The following is a 19,728-nucleotide window of genomic DNA, read 5'->3' on the forward strand; positions in this document are numbered from 1 at the left end:
CACATGAACGACGATTGGCCTGTTGTTCAGATAGGGGCGGGATTAAGCCGGATGGGGGCTCTCTCTCAGAGTAGTGCGATTACGACCTCTGCTGGCTGGTTGGCGGCGCCTGCACGGAGATGGGAAAGGAGTGCGGTAGAGGGTGTGGCCCTCCGTACACGGCGCCGTACTGCACTGCACTCGTCAAGTGTAGGTGACAAGACGTTCGATTGCTGTGCACGTGTCGGAGGGGGCGTGGAGCGGCCTCGTCCTCCCCGATCAGGAGCGGGGACCGGCGTTAGTGAGAGGATGATTGACGGGCAGAAATCGGATGCGCTAAAGTGGGAGAAAAAAAAAAAGGGGGGGGGGGGGGGGGGGTGTAAAATTGATGATATTAAATGTAATGATGTCAAATTTAAAAGCCGATGACCGACGACGCAAATGTGCTGTTGACATTGACCGGTCACAATCGATCAACTGTGAGTGCATCTTTCTTTAAATAGCATCTGCGTCTTTTAATTAATTTAAAAGAGGGTACATGTTAAGGATGTTGGCTACTAGAGCTGGCAGAGATCAGCCAAAAGCCAAATTGGGACACAGTTAAAAAATAATAATAAATAAAAGGGAAAAAATAATGATCAGCAGAGTTATTAGGAAGAGCGTCTGGAAAACATTGACCCTGTTATTTAGAATCGCATACAAAATACTCCATGCATGACCATCATAGAAGGTTTGTAGATTTAACTGATACGGCATTAACATAGTGTTTAAAGTACCAATCCGAAAGATCATCAGTACCCCATAACCTTCATACAAACATGTACATGTACATACACACCCAAGCATTTGCCCACATATACATACACATCACACTCACTTATATTTTCTTTAAGTGGATATTCTTCATTAATGCTATGTGTACATACATGTGTCTCTCATGACAGCCTTGGGCTTTTAATGATATGAAGTGTTTAGTGATCTAAACTAGGCCAGCTTATATAATGGTGTTTAAATAAATTGCTTGACTGTCTACTATGTCACATGGATTTCAACAGCTTCAGCTTCATGTCAGACCTGTTTTTCACCTCAGCGTGACACATCACAATGAATACAGTCAAAATAGCTCTGCGTAAATGAGGACAGTGAAGTAACCCGCGATTGGAAATCATTAGGATCCCAGGGCTGCCATGACATACAAGAAGGAGATCACATTATAAACCCTGGAGTAGTTAGTTGTGCCTACATACTGTATGTGATGCATACAATCACAAACCTGCGAATCAGTTAGCTCCCATACACGCATACACATGCTCACACAAACAAATGTATGAACGTGTGCACTGTAATCTGCTCTATACATTCAGTTGATTGTGTACCTTGTACCTTCACTGCTTTATCATTTTATCAAGCAGATCTAAAGACCGAAGCAGTTACCTGAACCCTAATCTGTGTTTGTAAGCGGACCACCTCTAACTACACATCACTACATAACTACAGTGGATCTAACTGTACTGGATTATCAGGAACAGTGGATTTGGTACACCGTATGGTCAAAAGTAGGGTCACGAGCTTGTTGGTCATGCCAATTCGAAACCACAAACATTAATTTGAGGTCGTCTCTCTCCTCCACCTTCTTGTTACCAGGGGTGCTGACAGCGTCGGAATTGGCATTGAAGTGGATAGGTAAATGTACGCTAATTAATTTACATATACAGCATTTAGCAGGTGCTTTTTTTTCTAAAATGGCTTTCAATTGTTTTGTACTAATAGGCCTAACATAGCAAGCTGTTAGGGGTGAGGCTTGAACCAGTGACCTTCTGATCAGTAGTCCATTACGTTAACCGCCGAGCTGCCACTGCCCATTATGCACGGAACATAAAGTACTATTACATACCACGACGGTGTGACCTAAGCAACTATGCTGTACCTGATCCACTCACACCAGCGCAACGACCTCTGTCATGTCATTGTCACTGCTGACCGGTCGACAGGATAGATTGTGACTGAACCCTAAGCATAATAAGAAAGCACCCCCATGGTTGATGATGTGTGATACGAGCGTACTCGAGTGTTGTTAAGAACCTGGCAACCAAGAGCATAAACACACTTCAAACTCTAATACTTCATATTTAAATGCATGTAACTTGTTTAAAAGCCCTGAGCATTTTGATACAGTTCGAAAGAAAGAAAGCTTTTGTTCTAATCCTCTCCTAGTACTCCTAGTCAGTGGCAGCACCTCTTCTTCTTTGGCCTGGATTCGCTTTTGGCTCCGCTCCCCAGGGCATGTACGGTATCGATGAACACGAGATATTGACTGAAGATGGAGATGACGCCCAGGCTAAGAATAAGGGCCAGCGCCGAAGCGCCCAGAGTGCCGCCGAAGGTAATAGGCTGAGCGTTAACCTGTAGCCACGACCGCCTCAGATTCATGTCCAGCTGTAAAGCACGCAGCTGACCGCCCGTGCCCAAGATCCCACAGACGTGAAACAGCTGGTGGCTGTGGCCTGCAAGGGACGAGACGAGGAGTTAGTAACGTGAATCGCTCATGATGTTAACACAGACGTTACAGCGCAACCCAGGGTAGCAATTCATATAGCCAGTACAAAATACAACCCAGTGTCAGGCAGTAGCTTTGACACAAGTAGTGAAGCTGTTAATGTAACTACATTTCCTAGAGGTGGTTATTTTTCAAATGAAGCTTGTAAACATTTAAACAATTTCATGACAGTAATTAACAAAGTTTGAGAAACGCTTCATTGTTTCAGTTTTCCTAACGTGCAACAATTTTTGTATGTAATTTTTGTATCACCACTTTGGTTCGGTGCACATGTACCAAAATGAATAGTTGAAAGTCGGTCTCAGTAAAGTCGATTTCCTAATTTCAGGTGCTAAGAACCAAGAGTTCACCCCACCCCAGTGCCAATCACATGTACTCTAAAAGGTGTGAATTTAGAATTTAGCTTTCTGAGAATCGCGTTTGTTCATCGTCCATTGGCAGCTAAAGTATTAAGCAAAATGCCACTGGTCAGTTATAAAACAGGTCATTATGTTTTTAAAGGTGACCTGATTAGTCACTGTTCCATCCCATTAGGCAGAAATGTACTTATTCGTTCAAGGTCACTACAAGGTCACTTTTACCTGTTTCGTGTGTATTTCACAGGGTCTTAACTGTCATGAAAAGCATGAATTGGGTGTGTGAAGTTTGTGGTTGTGTTTTGTGGTGAATATGGACATGTAAACAATTGTAACACGTTACCTTGACTAGTAATACTTGTTCTAATGAACTTGGACCCCCTATTGGACATTGTAAAAGTGCTGTTTTATAGAGTTAAGAACAGAAAACTACTTTTCAAGCATCAGAAGGAAAGGTAAAGGGCTCAGAGGGCTTTTCACCATGCAAAAAAACAATGCAAATATTATATCTCAGAGCGTGCTTAAAATTTGTTTCCGATCACATCCGTGTGTTATTTTCTTTTTTTTGTGCGGCTGCCTCCAGGCTCATGCCAAGGCAAAGCTTGCTCAGCTGTATACAGCCTTGTTCAAGTAGTTTCTAATTCACGGCAGACCTGTTTTTGTGGTTCAGTGTCTGACTAACCGTACTGTTATGGGCACAGAGCTGTAGTCAAGCTGTAGAGCTGTAGAGCTTTAGAAGAAAGATAGGATAAGGGGGGCAGGAATACAGAGGGCATTGCATGATCACTCCCTCCGTATACGTTAGGGCTCTCTGTAATGTGCCACCGTCCAGTAAGAAGACGCAATCGGTGGTCGCGCTAGTCTGCAGCTTTCCTTAACCGGTGTGGGTGTCACGAATGCGCCATGAGTTTAAAAATGAGGGGAATTAATACAGAACATGCACAAAAAAGCATTTCTATTTTTGCATTTTAGGAAGCTAAGACTGCTATGGCATGTGTGTGTCCTTTAAAGGTGTATGACTTAAACTGTGTCTGTAATATATAATGAAATTTTACTATATACTTTACCCATAATGCCTAAATCGTCCTTGTTTTGCCGTAATGAACAGAAGCGCCGGGACACGTCAGCGCACATTTCCATTACAGACGTACTGTAAGTAACCGCTTACTGTTTTGCCAACACATACAGCTCGCGCTCACAAATCGTGCTTTACCTACGTAGTCGAACCGGCCGGGTGCCAGCCTCTCGGGCAGATGCGTGGCGAACAGAAAGCCGGTGAGAAAGGCCAGGAACGTGTGGTTTACGTGAAGAGAGTCGGCTTCGTTCGTAGTGCATCCATCTCCGACACACAGAAAGATCTAGAGAAGACACATTAGATATCGTATATGATTGCTTTTCCTCTCGCTTAGATATGCAGATCTAAAACACAGGATATTCCAGGTCATTGTTGTATCTGGAGTTATTAATGTGCTTGTAGTCTTACCCGATAGAAAAGAGGAATGTTGTCGAACAGGTAGGGGTAGGTAAAGGCAAAAACGCGCAGCACCTTGCTCAACGTGGGCCTTCTGGTTTCAGGGAATCTGAGAGGGAGAAATCAGGTATACAGTATCATTACAGTATTCATTTTATTACATGTTCTCGCCTTGGCATTAAGTTTCTTGTAGGAACGAACAAAGTGCAACCAAGTATAATCGTTCCTCGATTTAAACTAGTCTGCTAAATCATTCATGACTGTATGGGTTATACACCGATCAGCCATAACATTAAAACCACCTCCTTGTCTCTACACTCACTTACCATATAGAAGCACTTTGTAGTTCTACAATTACTGACTGTAGTCCATCTGTTTCTCTGCATGCTTTGTTAGCCCCCTTTCATGCTGTTCTTCAATGCTCAGGACCCCCACAGAGCAGGTATTATTTAGATGGTGGGTCATGCTCAGCACTGCAGTGACACTGACATGGTGGTGGTGTGTTAGTGTGTGTTGTGCTGGTATGACTGGATCAGAAACAGCAGCGCTGCTGGCGTTTTTAAATACCGTGTCCACTCACCGTCCACTCTATTAGACGCTCCTACCTAGTCGTCCACCTCGTAGATGTAAAGTCAGAGACGATCGCTCGTCTATTGCTGATGTTTGAGTCGGTCATCTTGGTCACAGGACGCTGCCCACGGGGCGCTGTCGGCTGGATATTTTTGGTCGGTGGACTATTCTCAGTCCAGCAGTGAGAGTGAGGTGTTTACAAACTTATCCACTCATACCAGCAAAACACACACTAACACACCACCACCATCAGTGTCAGTGTCACTGCAGTGCGGGGAATGATCCACCACCCAAATAATACCCGGTCTGTAGTGGTCCTGGGAGAGTCCTGAATTCAAATCTCACTACTGGCATGCAATTTACTTACACAACGTTGCTCTTAAATGACATTGAGCATTTTTCTGTATGATTTTACTTAATCACTAATGGACTGTTACAGTAAATATAGTGGATATAGTTCATCTGCCGGGTCCAACACCGAATACAGTCTCATTCAGGACTGTCCGATCAACTTAAACATGCAGAAATGATGTTTCTTCTGTACTGTTAATTATTACACAGTTCAGTCGTGCGAGTAAGAAATGCAAATGTTAGAAAGAAGGGCAAGGAAAAAGTAAATTATCAGCAGATGCCTGTAGATAATAAAACAAACAAAACGTTACCTGTTCTCGCTGCCACGGTTAAATCGGAGAGAGGTAAGCCAAGCCTTAGCAGAGGAAAGGAACGGAAGAAAGCATTAAGTAAGCTATTAGCGGTTAGCAGCACCTGGACTTAACTCTGAACTCACCACACTTTGGGACTTAAACATTTCCCATTATTTATAAAGAGGAAAAACATAATAATATACGTTCAAGTCAACAGGGCCTTGACATATTCGCTTACCCAGAGAATACTGAAATGTGTGAAATATGTATATATAAATGAAATGGCAACTTCCACCTTTTCATTCAGTTTATAATTTCCAGTTGTAAACGCAGTTTTCCAGTTGTATTGATTTTGCCTGTAATACACAGGAAACCCTCATGTTTACAAGAGTAAGGTACAATCGAGTGTTTGGGAAAGTGTATAAAGCATGTAGTGTTTGGTTCTCAATGGTGCATCGGCCTGATCAAGGACTAGAGTTATTAAATAGATCTAGGTGTACAGTTATATAGGTCTAGAGATGTACTAGAATTATAATCACCTAGAGTAGCAGGCCACGCTCGTACAGATCACAGAGTTGACGACAGCCACAGGAACGTAAAATCTTTGAAACCAGCCGTTCACCCAGGCATCGGGCAAAGCGTACGCAGAGTAAGCGATAGCCGAACCTGAACACACACAGAAATGTCATGTTTTCATTATTAATGTCTTATGAGCATGAAGAATTATGTTTGTGGTTTTTTTTTTCTCTCTCCCCTACCTAGGCTGTAGAAACTGAGGGCTCCGTAGTCAAAAAAGAAGCAGATGTGGCGAGCGCAGGTGGACATGGCGCTGAACGTGTGAGCGCAGCTGGACGCCAGAGGATACACGCAGCAGGAGAACAGGTAGACCACCAGAGGCCACGCGTACGCATCGGTCCACACGTCACGGGCGTAGAGCAGCGTCAGCAACTTCCATAGAAAATACCTGAGGGACGATACAGATACTAAATCTAAATGTCGTTTACCATCAGCACATACAGAAAACCATCACACGCTAACGCTACTTCACGAGTCAGTCAGAGATTTAACAGATAGGTCAGGTGAGGTTATTATTTGAGGCAAAAGGTTCTCGAGGTGATGTGGCAACCCGTCCAGTGGAAACAGTTTGACCGTTAATGATATATGAAACAACGTTAGAGACACGATAGAGAAAATCTTCACCATTTCATAAGGCAGTCTGACCTGTTTGACCTGTATGCCCCTCCGGGGCATAACGTGTCAATCATTAGTTTGTTTTTACAGTCGGAAGCTACTAGGCAAGTTTGAAGGTAGACCAATGATTTCATGTGAGTTAGGGTGAGAAAAATGTGCCCTAAAATAAGTGTTCTAGTTGTCTAGAGCAGTGGTTCTCAAACTGTGGTACGCGTACCACTGGTGGTACGTGAAGCAGCATGAGGTGGTACGCCAGATAATCTCGGAAAAGTAATTACATGGACCGAAAAAATAAATCATTTAATAATTATAAATAAAAAATAATATGAAACAAAATGTGTAAATTACTAATAAAATCTGTTTCAAAGTTCTTATAATTCTGTTTTAATAAAATCAGTTTAATTAAAACAAGTTGTATTTAAACGAATGTGTTTTTAAAAATATTCGGGGCTACGCAGACACCGTACTTCATTAAGTCTATACTTCACGTTCGCAGTTTCCATCTCGAAATTTCCGAAACGTTCTCAGTAAAGTTATCAGTAAAGTTATCAGTAACGTTATCAGTAGCTCTCTCGCTTTTGTCAGAGCAGATCTGTGTTTTAATCTCACTGATCTCGTTCCTGACATCACCAGGCTGCTCCGCTAACGCGCACTCACTCAAATCCGAAAACACTTTCAGTATCGCGGAGAATGAGCGAGCGACACGCACGCACGCACGCACGCACGCACGCACGCACGCACGCACACACACACGCACACACACACACACACACACACACACAGAGAGAGAGCTAGAGCTAGTAGTATAATGACAAATAATTCAGAAATAAACTATAAACTTGTTTAATTAGGTTAAATCTGATTATTTTATTGTGCTTATGTTTTAAAGCAGAATCAAACTCAGTCACATCTTTGTACAAGAAAGGATTTTTCTAAAACTTAATGAAATGCAACCACAGTCTGTCTCTTCCCTGTAGTTTTTTGCCTTTTGAAATTAATCTTTCTTATTTAAGTGATGTTTGAATTAGGCCTACATTTAATGCAAATTTGATGTTAATATCGGGGATGTCTTAGTTTACCTAGCAGCGCGAAGATTCACTTTTTGAATGGCTCTTTAAAAGGAACCAAGCCAAAATACCCGGCTCCTGTCAAGAAGCCATAATTCCCATCACTGCCTAAATATATATACAGGGGTTGGACAAAATAACTGAAACACCTGTCATTTTAGTGTGGGAGGTTTCATGGCTAAATTGGACCAGTCTGGTGGCCAATCTTCATTAATTGCACATTGCACCAGTAAGAGCAGAGTGTGAAGGTTCAATTAGCAGGGTAAGAGCACAGTTTTGCTCAAAATATTGCAATGCACACAACATTATGGGTGACATACCAGAGTTCAAAAGAGGACAAATTGTTGGTGCACGTCTTGCTGGCGCATCTGTGACCAAGACAGCAAGTCTTTGTGATGTATCAAGAGCCACGGTATCCAGGGTAATGTCAGCATACCACCAAGAAGGACAAACCACATCCAACAGGATTAACTGTGGATGCAAGAGGAAGCTGTCTGAAAGGGATGTTCGGGTGCTAACCCGGATTGTATCCCAAAAACATAAAACCACGGCTGCCCAAATCACGGCAGAATTAAATGTGCACCTCAACTCTCCTGTTTCCACCAGAACTGTCCGTCGGGAGCTCCACAGGGTCAATATACACGGCCGGGCTGCTATAGCCAAACCTTTGGTCACTCGTGCCAATGCCAAACGTCGGTTTCAATGGTGCAAGGAGCGCAAATCTTGGGCTGTGGACAATGTGAAACATGTATTGTTCTCTGATGAGTCCACCTTTACTGTTTTCCCCACATCCGGGAGAGTTACGGTGTGGAGAAGCCCCAAAGAAGCGTACCACCCAGACTGTTGCATGCCCAGAGTGAAGCATGGGGGTGGATCAGTGATGGTTTGGGCTGCCATATCATGGCATTCCCTTGGCCCAATACTTGTGCTAGATGGGCGCGTCACTGCCAAGGACTACCGAACCATTCTGGAGGACCATGTGCATCCAATGGCGGTGCCGTGTATCAGGATGACAATGCACCAATACACACAGCAAGACTGGTGAAAGATTGGTTTGATGAACATGAAAGTGAAGTTGAACATCTCCCATGGCCTGCACAGTCACCAGATCTAAATATTATTGAGCCACTTTGGGGTGTTTTGGAGAAGCGAGTCAGGAAACGTTTTCCTCCACCAGCATCACGTAGTGACCTGGCCACTATCCTGCAAGAAGAATGGCTTAAAATCCCTCTGACCACTGTGCAGGACTTGTATATGTCATTTCCAAGACGAATTGACGCTGTATTGGCCGCAAAAGGAGGCCCTACACCATACTAATAAATTATTGTGGTCTAAAACCAGGTGTTTCAGTTATTTTGTCCAACCCCTGTATATATACAGTGTATCACAAAAGTGAGTACACCCCTCACATTTCTGCAGCTATTTAAGTATATCTTTTCATGGGACAACACTGACAAAATGACACTTTGACACAATGAAAAGTAGTCTGTGTGCAGCTTATATAACAGTGTAAATTTATTCTTCCCTCAAAATAACTCAATATACAGCCATTAATGTCTAAACCACCGGCAACAAAAGTGAGTACACCCCTAAGAGACTACACCCCTAAATGTCCAAATTGAGCACTGCTTGTCATTTTCCCTCCAAAATGTCATGTGACTCGTTAGTGTTACTAGGTCTCAGGTGTGCATAGGGAGCAGGTGTGTTCAATTTAGTAGTACAGCTCTCACACTCTCTCATACTGGTCACTGAAAGTTCCAACATGGCACCTCATGGCAAAGAACTCTCTGAGGATCTTAAAAGACGAATTGTTGCGCTACATGAAGATGGCCAAGGCTACAAGAAGATTGCCAACACCCTGAAACTGAGCTGCAGCACAGTGGCCAAGATCATCCAGCGTTTTAAAAGAGCAGGGTCCACTCAGAACAGAACTCGCGTTGGTCGTCCAAAGAAGCTGAGTGCACGTGCTCAGCGTCACATCCAACTGCTGTCTTTGAAAGATAGGCGCAGGAGTGCTGTCAGCATTGCTGCAGAGATTGAAAAGGTGGGGGGTCAGCCTGTCAGTGCTCAGACCATACGCCGCACACTACATCAAATTGGTCTGCATGGCTGTCACCCCAGAAGGAAGCCTCTTCTGAAGTCTCTACACAAGAAAGCCCGCAAACAGTTTGCTGAAGACATGTCAACAAAGGACATGGATTACTGGAACCATGTCCTATGGTCTGATGAGACCAAGATTAATTTGTTTGGTTCAGGTGGTCTCAAGCATGTGTGGCGGCAATCAGGTGAGGAGTACAAAGATAAGTGTGTCATGCCTACAGTCAAGCATGGTGGTGGGAATGCCATGGTCTGGGGCTGCATGAGTGCAGCAGGTGTTGGGGAGTTACATTTAATTGAGGGACACATGAACTCCAATATGTACTGTGAAATACTGAAGCAGAGCATGATCCCCTCCCTCCGGAAACTGGGTCGCAGGGCAGTGTTCCAGCATGATAATGACCCCAAACACACCTCTAAGACGACCACTGCTTTATTGAAGAGGCTGAGGGTAAAGGTGATGGACTGGCCAAGCATGTCTCCAGACCTAAACCCAATAGAACATCTTTGGGGCATCCTCAAGCGGAAGGTGGAGGAGCGCAAAGTCTCGAATATCCGCCAGCTCCGTGATGTCGTCATGGAGGAGTGGAAAAGCATTCCAGTGGCAACCTGTGAAGCTCTGGTTAAGTCCATGCCCAGGAGAGTTAAGGCAGTTCTGGGAAATAATGGTGGCCACACAAAATATTGACACTTCAGGAACTTTCACTAAGGGGTGTACTCACTTTTGTTGCCGGTGGTTTAGACATTAATGGCTGTATATTGAGTTATTTTGAGGGAAGAATAAATTTACACTGTTATATAAGCTGCACACAGACTACTTTTCATTGTGTCAAAGTGCCATTTTGTCAGTGTTGTCCCATGAAAAGATATACTTAAATATCTGCAGAAATGTGAGGGGTGTACTCACTTTTGTGATACACTGTATATATATATATATATATATATATACACTGTAGGTGGTACTTGGAAGTTTTGGTTTGACAATGGGTGGTACTCGGTCTAAAAAGTTTGAGAACCACTGGTCTAGAGCATCACAATGCAGACAGAACTTCCACCGGTATGGACGTAGGAGTTGTTAAGAAGCCACCAATGAGTAGTCCAGCAAAATAATAATAATAATAATAATAATAATAATCAACAGCTTTATGCCAGTCAGGGTCCCAGCAAGTCTGGCTCCATCTTAGGTCAGAACGGTTGAATCTAAGCGATAAATCATCGCACAGTCCAGGCTACTCATGACCCACGCCCAGCGTTTTCCCCAGCGAAGCCGATCGAGCCAGCGTAGACGCCCGGCCGGCCGATAAGATCCGAAGCCTTACGCGGCAGTATTAGGCTAACGTAATAGTGAACTTTATCTCTTAAACACATTATAACTGATTATGTATACTTTTTCTCTGTGTTTAACTCGTGATGGAATGTAAGCCTGAGTAATTATCAACCAGTAGAACACTGGAACTTTGTCAGAGCTATTTCTGTATGTGGTGAGCGCGATGGACGAGGAATCAGTCGCTACTGTTAGCACTGCCGTTGGTTATTCACTTGAGGCATATAGGCAGCAGATTTCTTGTATGTTTCCATGTTAGTGCATGTGTGCAACCTGTGAGACAGCTGACTAGAGAGGGTATTGGGGTATCGGTATTTAACAAGCATGATCCACAGCACTTGACCTGTTCGGTGTTAATCCAAATGTTTGTATACAAAAAGGAAGAGCACGGTGGTTCGGCGGGCGGTGCTGTGGGTGTAGGGTTAGTGAAAAAGGTGCAGAAAACAATACAGGTACAAAAACGTGCATAGTCCTACCAGGTGGGTAAAAAGTGCGTCCAGACATTGAGAGTCTCGTTGGTGAGCCGGAAAAGGCCGAGGACGCAGTCGACGGCAGAGCTGCGAGGGTGACGGTACCCGGATATAATACCGTCCTCCTGGAAATCCTGCAATCATCGAACAGTTTGTTTGTATGGAATTAAAACGTAGGTGAGACATCGAGGCATCCGGTGGTAATCGGGTCATTTAACTTTGGTACGTCGTAGGATGGATTGTCCTACAGCCTACAGTGTATCTGTAAAGGTATGTATTTAGTTATGTATATATTTATTCGGGAACACGGGTGGCTTCGCAACAGAACCGGCCCGGACACGTGAGCCACCTCCAGAATCAGCCAGCAGCGTCTTGGGGTAGCAGAGCAGAGCCTCGAACTGGCGAGGTCGAGATTCCACCCCCGGCCGGCTAACGTCTCGGGTAATAACAAACACAAGTCACTACGATAAGACGAAGTTTTGATTTCTACATGACATTATTGTAGTTATACTGTATATTGTAGTCAATCATGCAAATCATGTGAGTGACCACACAGGTATTTCTACAGAACATGCGGTACGAGCGCACCTGTTACATTTCTTCAGAACTCCTGCTATGAATATGTAGTACCTGCCTGAAATCAATTGTAATCTCTCCCTGTGTAACTCATGAAGTAGAATCGCAGGTAGCACGTAGTGAAATAAAAGCACTCACTTTAGGTATCTGGTCAGCGTCGAACACAGGAGGTAGCCTGACCAGACCGAGCATGTTAGACAGGTTCCGAGCCGCCACCGCCCGCTCAAATCACCCGGCGCGTGAGGAGAACCGTGCAGAAAGAAGACGATAAAGTTGTGAAATATCTCTTGAGGGTAGACCAGTTCAGCTAGACCTACCTTTCTCCCCGCCCATACAGAAACACACACACCTAAAAAAACACACCCACGCGTGTAGTCATTCAGTAAATCTTTCTACACCGTGTGTGTGTTCAGTATTCTGTGGAGGTGGAGATTCAGGGTGAAATATATTCTGTAAAAGGTCAGAAGACAGAAGACGGGCCCCAGACGTCCACGGCGCGTACGATGCGGAGAGGCGCAAGTCACGCTCTTTAAGCGACGGCCCGAGCGATAATCGAAGGGAGACGGCGCGGAAAGCACGGCGTCCCTCCTTCTACGGGCTACGGGGTGGCGACGCACCCCGGTCTTGTCGGCGTGTACGTCCGCTCCGGTACGATAACGGACACTGAGCGCCTTCTTGCGGACAACGGGCCAGACCTTCGAGATCTGCCAGGAAACGCGAGCGCGGGATTCGAAATCGAGCAAGCTGGTCGTCACAGGGGCACTGGCCCCCGCTGCCTCCCCCACCCCCAAACCGCCACCGCTCTCGTTTACCAACACTACCACTACCGCTATATTACCTTTTAAAGTAAAGATTTGGCAATACGAGTGTAAATACGTATCATGCCGAGAAAGCGGCCAAACACATATCGTGAATGTAATGATTGACATGTGTACGGCACTTTGGAGGTCATTTTACTTATATTTAAGACAAGTGACACGTTTTATAGAACAGTGAGCAGAAAATTGCAGCTAGCAGAAACCCCGACTCATTTCAGGGAGGTACCCCTGGACCCGGACACCAAAATATACGGGTGATAACAGAACTTTTAGGAGCTGCTAACTGAGCCACTTAGCTAACTGTTCACGTCACAAACACATTAATGTGTACTACATAGTGCACTAGATAGTGTGCAAGATAATAGATTTATGTTACATAGAATTTATGTTCCTTACTCAGTGTGCTAGATAGTGTACTAGATAATAGACTTATGTTTTTTACATAATGCTTTAGGTAGTGTATCGGTTAACGGATTTATGTTCCCTACATAGTGCACTAGACAGTATATTAGACACTTTATTCATGTTCCCTACACAGTGCGCTAGATCGTATATCAGATCACGGATTTAATACGCGATCGGGGAATAAAGTCTGTGTCGCCTGCGTGCGCGTTCGTGTCGCTCTCGGCCGCTCGTTCTAGATTCCGGGAGATTTTATCTGACTCGCGGGCATCGGGGAGCCGCTACGCATACGCGGGAGACTCCCGGAACTTCCGTCAGACTTGGGATGTCTGAGCTAGAGCAAAAAAGCCAAGCATTAAAAGGGGGTCAGCAGAGCAGAGCCGAGTGTGTGGGTCCGAGAAGGATTTAATGCAGAACGTGCAGTTCTAGGATTCTACCACAAGATGTCGACAGAAACATCGGACGCGGGGTGAGTGCGAAAGTAAAAATAATACGCCCATGATTATGATTATTATTACAGAAAGTGTAATAATAAATGTATAAACATGACGTGAAAAACCTAATAAATAAGTAAATAAATACATCATTCATTGCGTTGTTATCGCTCACTTAGATCTACTTCGGCTCCGGATCCACCGCAGGAGGCGGATTGACGGCAGGAACCCTGGCCTGTAGGGAGCGAGTGTGCACGGAGCGATTCCGAACACCACCGTGTCACCTGTGTGGGTGACGCCGGCGGAGAGTGGCCGAAAGTCGGCGGTGCGTCTGGAGTGTGAGGTGTGGGACGGTGAACCGTTATGTTTATTTTTACCGTGTTTATGGTTTTAATGTTATTGTATGTCCAAACGTGAATAATGAAGAATCCTGCAGCGAGACGCGCGCGCCGATCTCACCTCAACACGAGACTCGCAGGTAGGAACGAGGTTCAGGACTGGTGTATGTGCAGTAACGGTGTTCCGTACAGGTGCCCATACATCCACGTGACGTCCCTGTAATGAGGTCAAAACCATCTTTATACACATGACAGTTCCTCACTTGTTACACAAGCTTATTACTGGATTGTAATTGATTTTATTTTAATTGTAATTAAAGATCAATAAATCTGTGATGGTTTGATATCGGAGGTGAAGATAGATAGATAGATAGGTAGGTAGGTAGGTAGGTAGGTAGTTAGATAGGTAGGTAGGTAGGTAGATAGGCAGGTAGGTAGATAGGTAGGTAAATAGGTAGATAGGTAGGTAGATTGATAGGTAGGTAAATAGGTATGTAGGTAGGTTGGTAGATAGATAGGTAGGTAGATAGGTTGGTAGATAGATAGGTAGGTAGATAGATAGGTAGGTTGGTAGGTAGGTAAATAGGTTTGGTAGATAAATAGGTAGATAGGTAGGTAGGTAGGTAGGTAGGTAGGTAGGTAGGTTGGTAGATAAATAGGTAGGTAGATAGGTTGGTAGATAGATAGGTAGGTAGATAGGTAGGTTGGTAGGTAGGTAAATAGGTAGGTAGGTTGGTAGATAAATAGGTAGATAGATAGGTAGGTAGGTAGGTAGGTAGGTAAATAGGTAGGTAGGTTGGTAGATATATAGGTAGATAGGTAGATAAGTAGATTAATAGGTAGGTAGATTGATAGGTAAGTAGGTAGATAAATAGGTGGATAGGTAGTTAGGTAGGTAGATAGGTATGTAGGTAGGTTGGTAAATAAATAGGTAGGTAGATAGGTAGGTTGGTAGGTAGGTAAATAGGTAGGTAGGTTGGTAGATAAATAGGTAGATAGATAGGTAGGTATGTAGGTAGGTTGGTAGATAGATAGGTAGGTTGGTAGATAAATAGGTAGATAGGTAGGTAGGTAGGTTGGTAGATAAATAGGTAGGTAGGTAGGTAGATACAGTGTATCACAAAAGTGAGTACACCCCTCACATTTCTGCAGATATTTAAGTATATCTTTTCATGGGACAACATCCCATGATAATGATCCAGCATGATAATGACCCCAAACACACCTCTAAGACGACCACTGCTTTATTGAAGAGGCTGAGGGTAAAGGTGATGGACTGACCAAGCATGTCTCCAGACCTAAACCCAATAGAACATCTTTGGGGCATCCTCAAGCGGAAGGTGGAGGAGCGCAAAGTCTCGAATATCCGCCAGCTCCGTGATGTCGTCATGGAGGAGTGGAAAAGCATTCCAGTGGCAACCTGTGAAGCTCTGGTAAACTCCATGCCCAGGAGAGTTAAGGCAGTTCTGAGAAATAATGGTGGCCACACAAAATATTGACACTTCAGGAACTTTCACTAAGGGGTGTACTCACTTTTGTTGCCGGTGGTTTACACATTAATGGCTGTATATTGAGTTATTTTGAGGGAAGAATAAATTTACACTGTTATATAAGCTGCACACAGACTACTTTTCATTGTGTCAAAGTGTCATTTTGTCAGTGTTGTCCCATGAAAAGATATACTTAAATATCTGCAGAAATGTGAGGGGTGTACTCACTTTTGTGATACACTGTAGATAGGTAGATCAGTAGATTAATAGGTAGGTAGATTGATAGGTAGGTAGGTAGATAAATAGGTAGTTAGGTAAATAAATAGGTAGATAAATAGGTAGGTAAATTAATAGGTAGATAGGTAGGTAAGTAGATAAATAGGTAGATGGATAGGTAGGTAGATAGGTACAGTGTATCACAAAAGTGAGTACACCCCTCACATTTCTGCAGATATTTAAGTATATCTTTTCATGGGACAACACTGACAACATGACACTTTGACACAATGAAAAGTAGTCTGTGTGCAGCTTATATAACAGTGTACATTTATTCTTCCCTCAAAATAACTCAATATACAGCCATTAATGTCTAAACCACCGGCAACAAAAGTGAGTACACCCCTAAGAGACTACACCCCTAAATGTCCAAATTGAGCACTGCTTGTCATTTTCCCTCCAAAATGTCATGTGATTTGTTAGCGTTACTAGGTCTCAGGTGTGCATAGGGAGCAGGTGTGTTCAATTTAGTAGTACAGCTCTCACACTCTCTCATACTGGTCACTGAAAGTTCCAACATGGCACCTCATGGCAAAGAACTCTCGGAGGATCTTAAAAGACTAATTGTTGCGCTACATGAAGATGGCCAAGGCTACAAGAAGATTGCCAACACCCTGAAACTGAGCTGCAGCACAGTGGCCAAGATCATCCAGCGTTTTAAAAGAGCAGGGTCCACTCAGAACAGACCTCGCGTTGGTCGTCCAAAGAAGCTGAGTGCACGTGCTCAGCGTCACATCCAACTGCTGTCTTTGAAAGATAGGCGCAGGAGTGCTGTCAGCATTGCTGCAGAGATTGAAAAGGTGGGGGGTCAGCCTGTCAGTGCTCAGACCATACGCTGCACACTACATCAAATTGGTCTGCATGGCTGTCACCCCAGAAGGAAGCCTCTTCTGAAGTCTCTACACAAGAAAGCCCGCAAACAGTTTGCTGAAGACATGTCAACAAAGGACATGGATTACTGGAACCATGTCCTATGGTCTGATGAGACCAAGATTAATTTGTTTGGTTCAGATGGTCTCAAGCATGTGTGGCAGCAATCAGGTGAGGAGTACAAAGATAAGTGTGTCATGCCTACAGTCAAGCATGGTGGTGGGAATGCCATGGTCTGGGGCTGCATGAGTGCAGCAGGTGTTGGGGAGTTACATTTCATTGAGGGACACATGAACTCCAATATGTACTGTGAAATACTGAAGCAGAGAATGATCCCCTCCCTCCGGAAACTGGGTCGCAGGGCAGTGTTCCAGCATGATAATGACCCCAAACACACCTCTAAGACGACCACTGGTTTAGATATTAATGGCTGTATATTGAGTTATTTTGAGGGAAGAATAAATTTACACTGTTATATAAGCTGCACACAGACTACTTTTCATTGTGTCAAAGTGTCATGTTGTCAGTGTTGTCCCATGAAAAGATATACTTAAATATCTGCAGAAATGTGAGGGGTGTACTCACTTTTGTGATACACTGTAGGTAGATAAATAGATAAGTAGTTAGGTAGATAAATAGGTAGGTAGGTAGATAAATAGGTAGGTAGGTAAATAGGTAGATAGGTAAGTAGGTAGATGGATAGTAAAGTCTGTTAAGGTTTAATAAGGTTTAATAAGGTCTGTTAAGGTTTCGTAAAGTCTGTTAAGGTTTAGTAAGGTCTGTAAAGGTCCAGTAAGGTCTGTTAAGGTTTAGTAAGGTCTGTTAAGGTCCAGTAAGGTCTGTTAAAGTTTAGTAAGGTCTGTTAAGGTCCAGTAAGGTCTGTTAAGGCTTAGTAAGGTCTGTAAAGGTCCAGTAAGGTATGTTAAGGTCCAGTAATGTCTGTTAAGGTTTAGTAAGGTCTGTAAAGGTCCAGTTAGGTCTGTTAAGGTCCAGTAATGTCTGTTAAGGTTTAGTAAGGTCTGTAAAGGTCCAGTTAGGTCTGTTAAGGTCCAGTAATGTCTGTTAAGGTTTAGTAAGGTCTGTAAAGGTCCAGTTAGGTCTGTTAAGGTCCAGTAAGGTCTGTTAAGGTTTAGTAAGGTCTGTTAAGGTTTAGTAAGGTCTGTTAGGGTCCAGTAAGGTATGATAAGGTCCAGTAAGGTATGTTAAGGTATAGTAAGGTCTGTTAAGGTGTAGTAAGGTATGTTAAGGTCCAGTAAGGTCTGTTAAGGTCCAGTAAGGTATGTTAAAGTCCAGTAAGGTCTGTTAAGGTCCAGTAAGGTCTGTAAAGGTCCAGTAAGGTCTGTTAAGGTTTAGTGAGGTCTGTAAAGGTCCAGTAAGGTATGTTCAGGTCCAGTAAGGTATGTTAAGGTCTTTAAAGGTCCAGTAAGGTATGTTAAGGTCCAGTAAGGTCTGTTAAGGTTTAGTAAGGTCTGTTAAGGTCCAGTAAGGTTTGTTAAGGTTTAGTAAGGTCTGTAAAGGTCCAGAAAGGTCTGTTAAGGTCCAGTAATGTCTGTTAAGGTCCAGTAAGGTATGCTAAGGTCCAGTAATGTCTGTTAAGGTTTAGTAAGGTCTGTTAAGGTCCAAATAACGTCTGTTAAGTTCCAGTAATGTCTGTTAAGGTTTAGTAAGCTCTGTAAAGTACCAGTAAGGTATGTTAAGGTCCAGTAAGGTCTGTTAAGGTTTAGTAAGGTCTGTTAAGGTTTAGTAAGGTCTGTAAAGGTCCATTAAGGTATGTTAAGGTCCAGTAAGGTATGTTAAGGTCCAGTAAGGTCTGTTAAGGTTTAGTAAGGTATGTTAAGGTTTAATAAGGTCTGTTAAGGTTTAGTAAGGTCTGTAAAGGTCCAGTAAGGTATGTTAAGGTTTAATAAGGTATGTTAAGGTTTAGTAAGGTCTGTTAAGGTTTAGTAAGGTCTGTAAAGGTCCAGTAAGGTCTGTTAAGGTCCAATAAGGTATGTTAAGGTCCAGTAAGGTCTGTTAAGGCTTAGTAAGGTCTGTAAAGGTCCAATAAAGTATGTTAAGGTCCAGTAAGGTATTTTAAGGTCCAGTAAGGTCTGTTAAGGTTTAGTAAGGTCTGTTAAGGCTTATTAAGGTCTTTAAACGTCCAGTAAGTTATGTTAAGGTCCAGTAAGGTATGTTAAGGTCCAGTAAGGTCTGTTAAGGTTTAGTAAGGTCTGTAAAGGTCCAGTAAGGTATGTTAAGGTCCAGTAAGTTATGTTAAGGTCCAATAAAGTATGTTAAGGTCCAGTAAGGTATTTTAAGGTCCAGTAAGGTCTGTTAAGGTCCAGTAAGGTCTGTTAAGGCTTATTAAGGTCTTTAAACGTCCAGTTAGTTATGTTAAGGTCCAGTAAGGTATGTTAAGGTCCAGTAAGGTCTGTTAAGGTCCAGTAAGGTCTGTTAAGGCTTATTAAGGTCTTTAAACGTCCAGTTAGTTATGTTAAGGTCCAGTAAGGTATTTTAAGGTCCAGTAAGGTCTGTTAAGGTCCAGTAAGGTCTGTTGAGGCTTATTAAGGTCTTTAAACGTCCAGTTAGTTATGTTAAGGTCCAGTAAGGTATTTTAAGGTCCAGTAAGGTCTGTTAAGGTCCAGTAAGGTCTGTTAAGGCTTATTAAGGTCTTTAAACGTCCAGTTAGTTATGTTAAGGTCCAGTAAGGTATGTTAAGGTCCAGTAAGGTCTGTTAAGGTTTAGTAAGGTCTGTAAAGGTCCAGTAAGGTATGTTAAGGTCCAGTAAGGTTTGTTAAGGTCCAGTAAGGTCTGTTAAG

General features: G+C 43.4%; 1 protein-coding gene across 1 annotated transcript; it reads right to left on the bottom strand.

Annotated features, from left to right (window-relative positions):
• Positions 1 to 2,202: 2,202 nt before the first annotated feature.
• Positions 2,203 to 12,494, bottom strand: paqr5b (progestin and adipoQ receptor family member Vb). Its single transcript, XM_062989316.1, has 7 exons — positions 12,441 to 12,494; positions 11,733 to 11,860; positions 6,336 to 6,541; positions 6,117 to 6,243; positions 4,376 to 4,472; positions 4,106 to 4,250; positions 2,203 to 2,483 (listed from the first exon to the last, which is right to left on the bottom strand). The coding sequence occupies exons 1-7, from the start codon at positions 12,492 to 12,494 to the stop codon at positions 2,203 to 2,205; spliced, it is 1,038 nt and encodes a 345-aa protein (XP_062845386.1).
• Positions 12,495 to 19,728: the final 7,234 nt, after the last annotated feature.

Source organism: Trichomycterus rosablanca, chromosome 27 (genome assembly GCF_030014385.1).
Source record: "Trichomycterus rosablanca isolate fTriRos1 chromosome 27, fTriRos1.hap1, whole genome shotgun sequence".
Lineage (NCBI taxonomy): Eukaryota > Metazoa > Chordata > Actinopteri > Siluriformes > Trichomycteridae > Trichomycterus > Trichomycterus rosablanca.

Coding starts and splice junctions, on each gene's coding strand:
- paqr5b (XM_062989316.1), bottom strand. CDS start 12,494: ATGCTCGGTCTGGTCAGGCTACCTCCTGTGTTCGACGCTGACCAGATA. Junction 6,542..11,732: donor ACGCACTTTTTACCCACCTG/GTAGGACTATGC, acceptor ATCGTCCCTCAG/GTATTTTCTATGGAAGTTGC. Junction 4,251..4,375: donor ACATTCCTCTTTTCTATCGG/GTAAGACTACAA, acceptor TGTCTTCTCTAG/ATCTTTCTGTGTGTCGGAGA.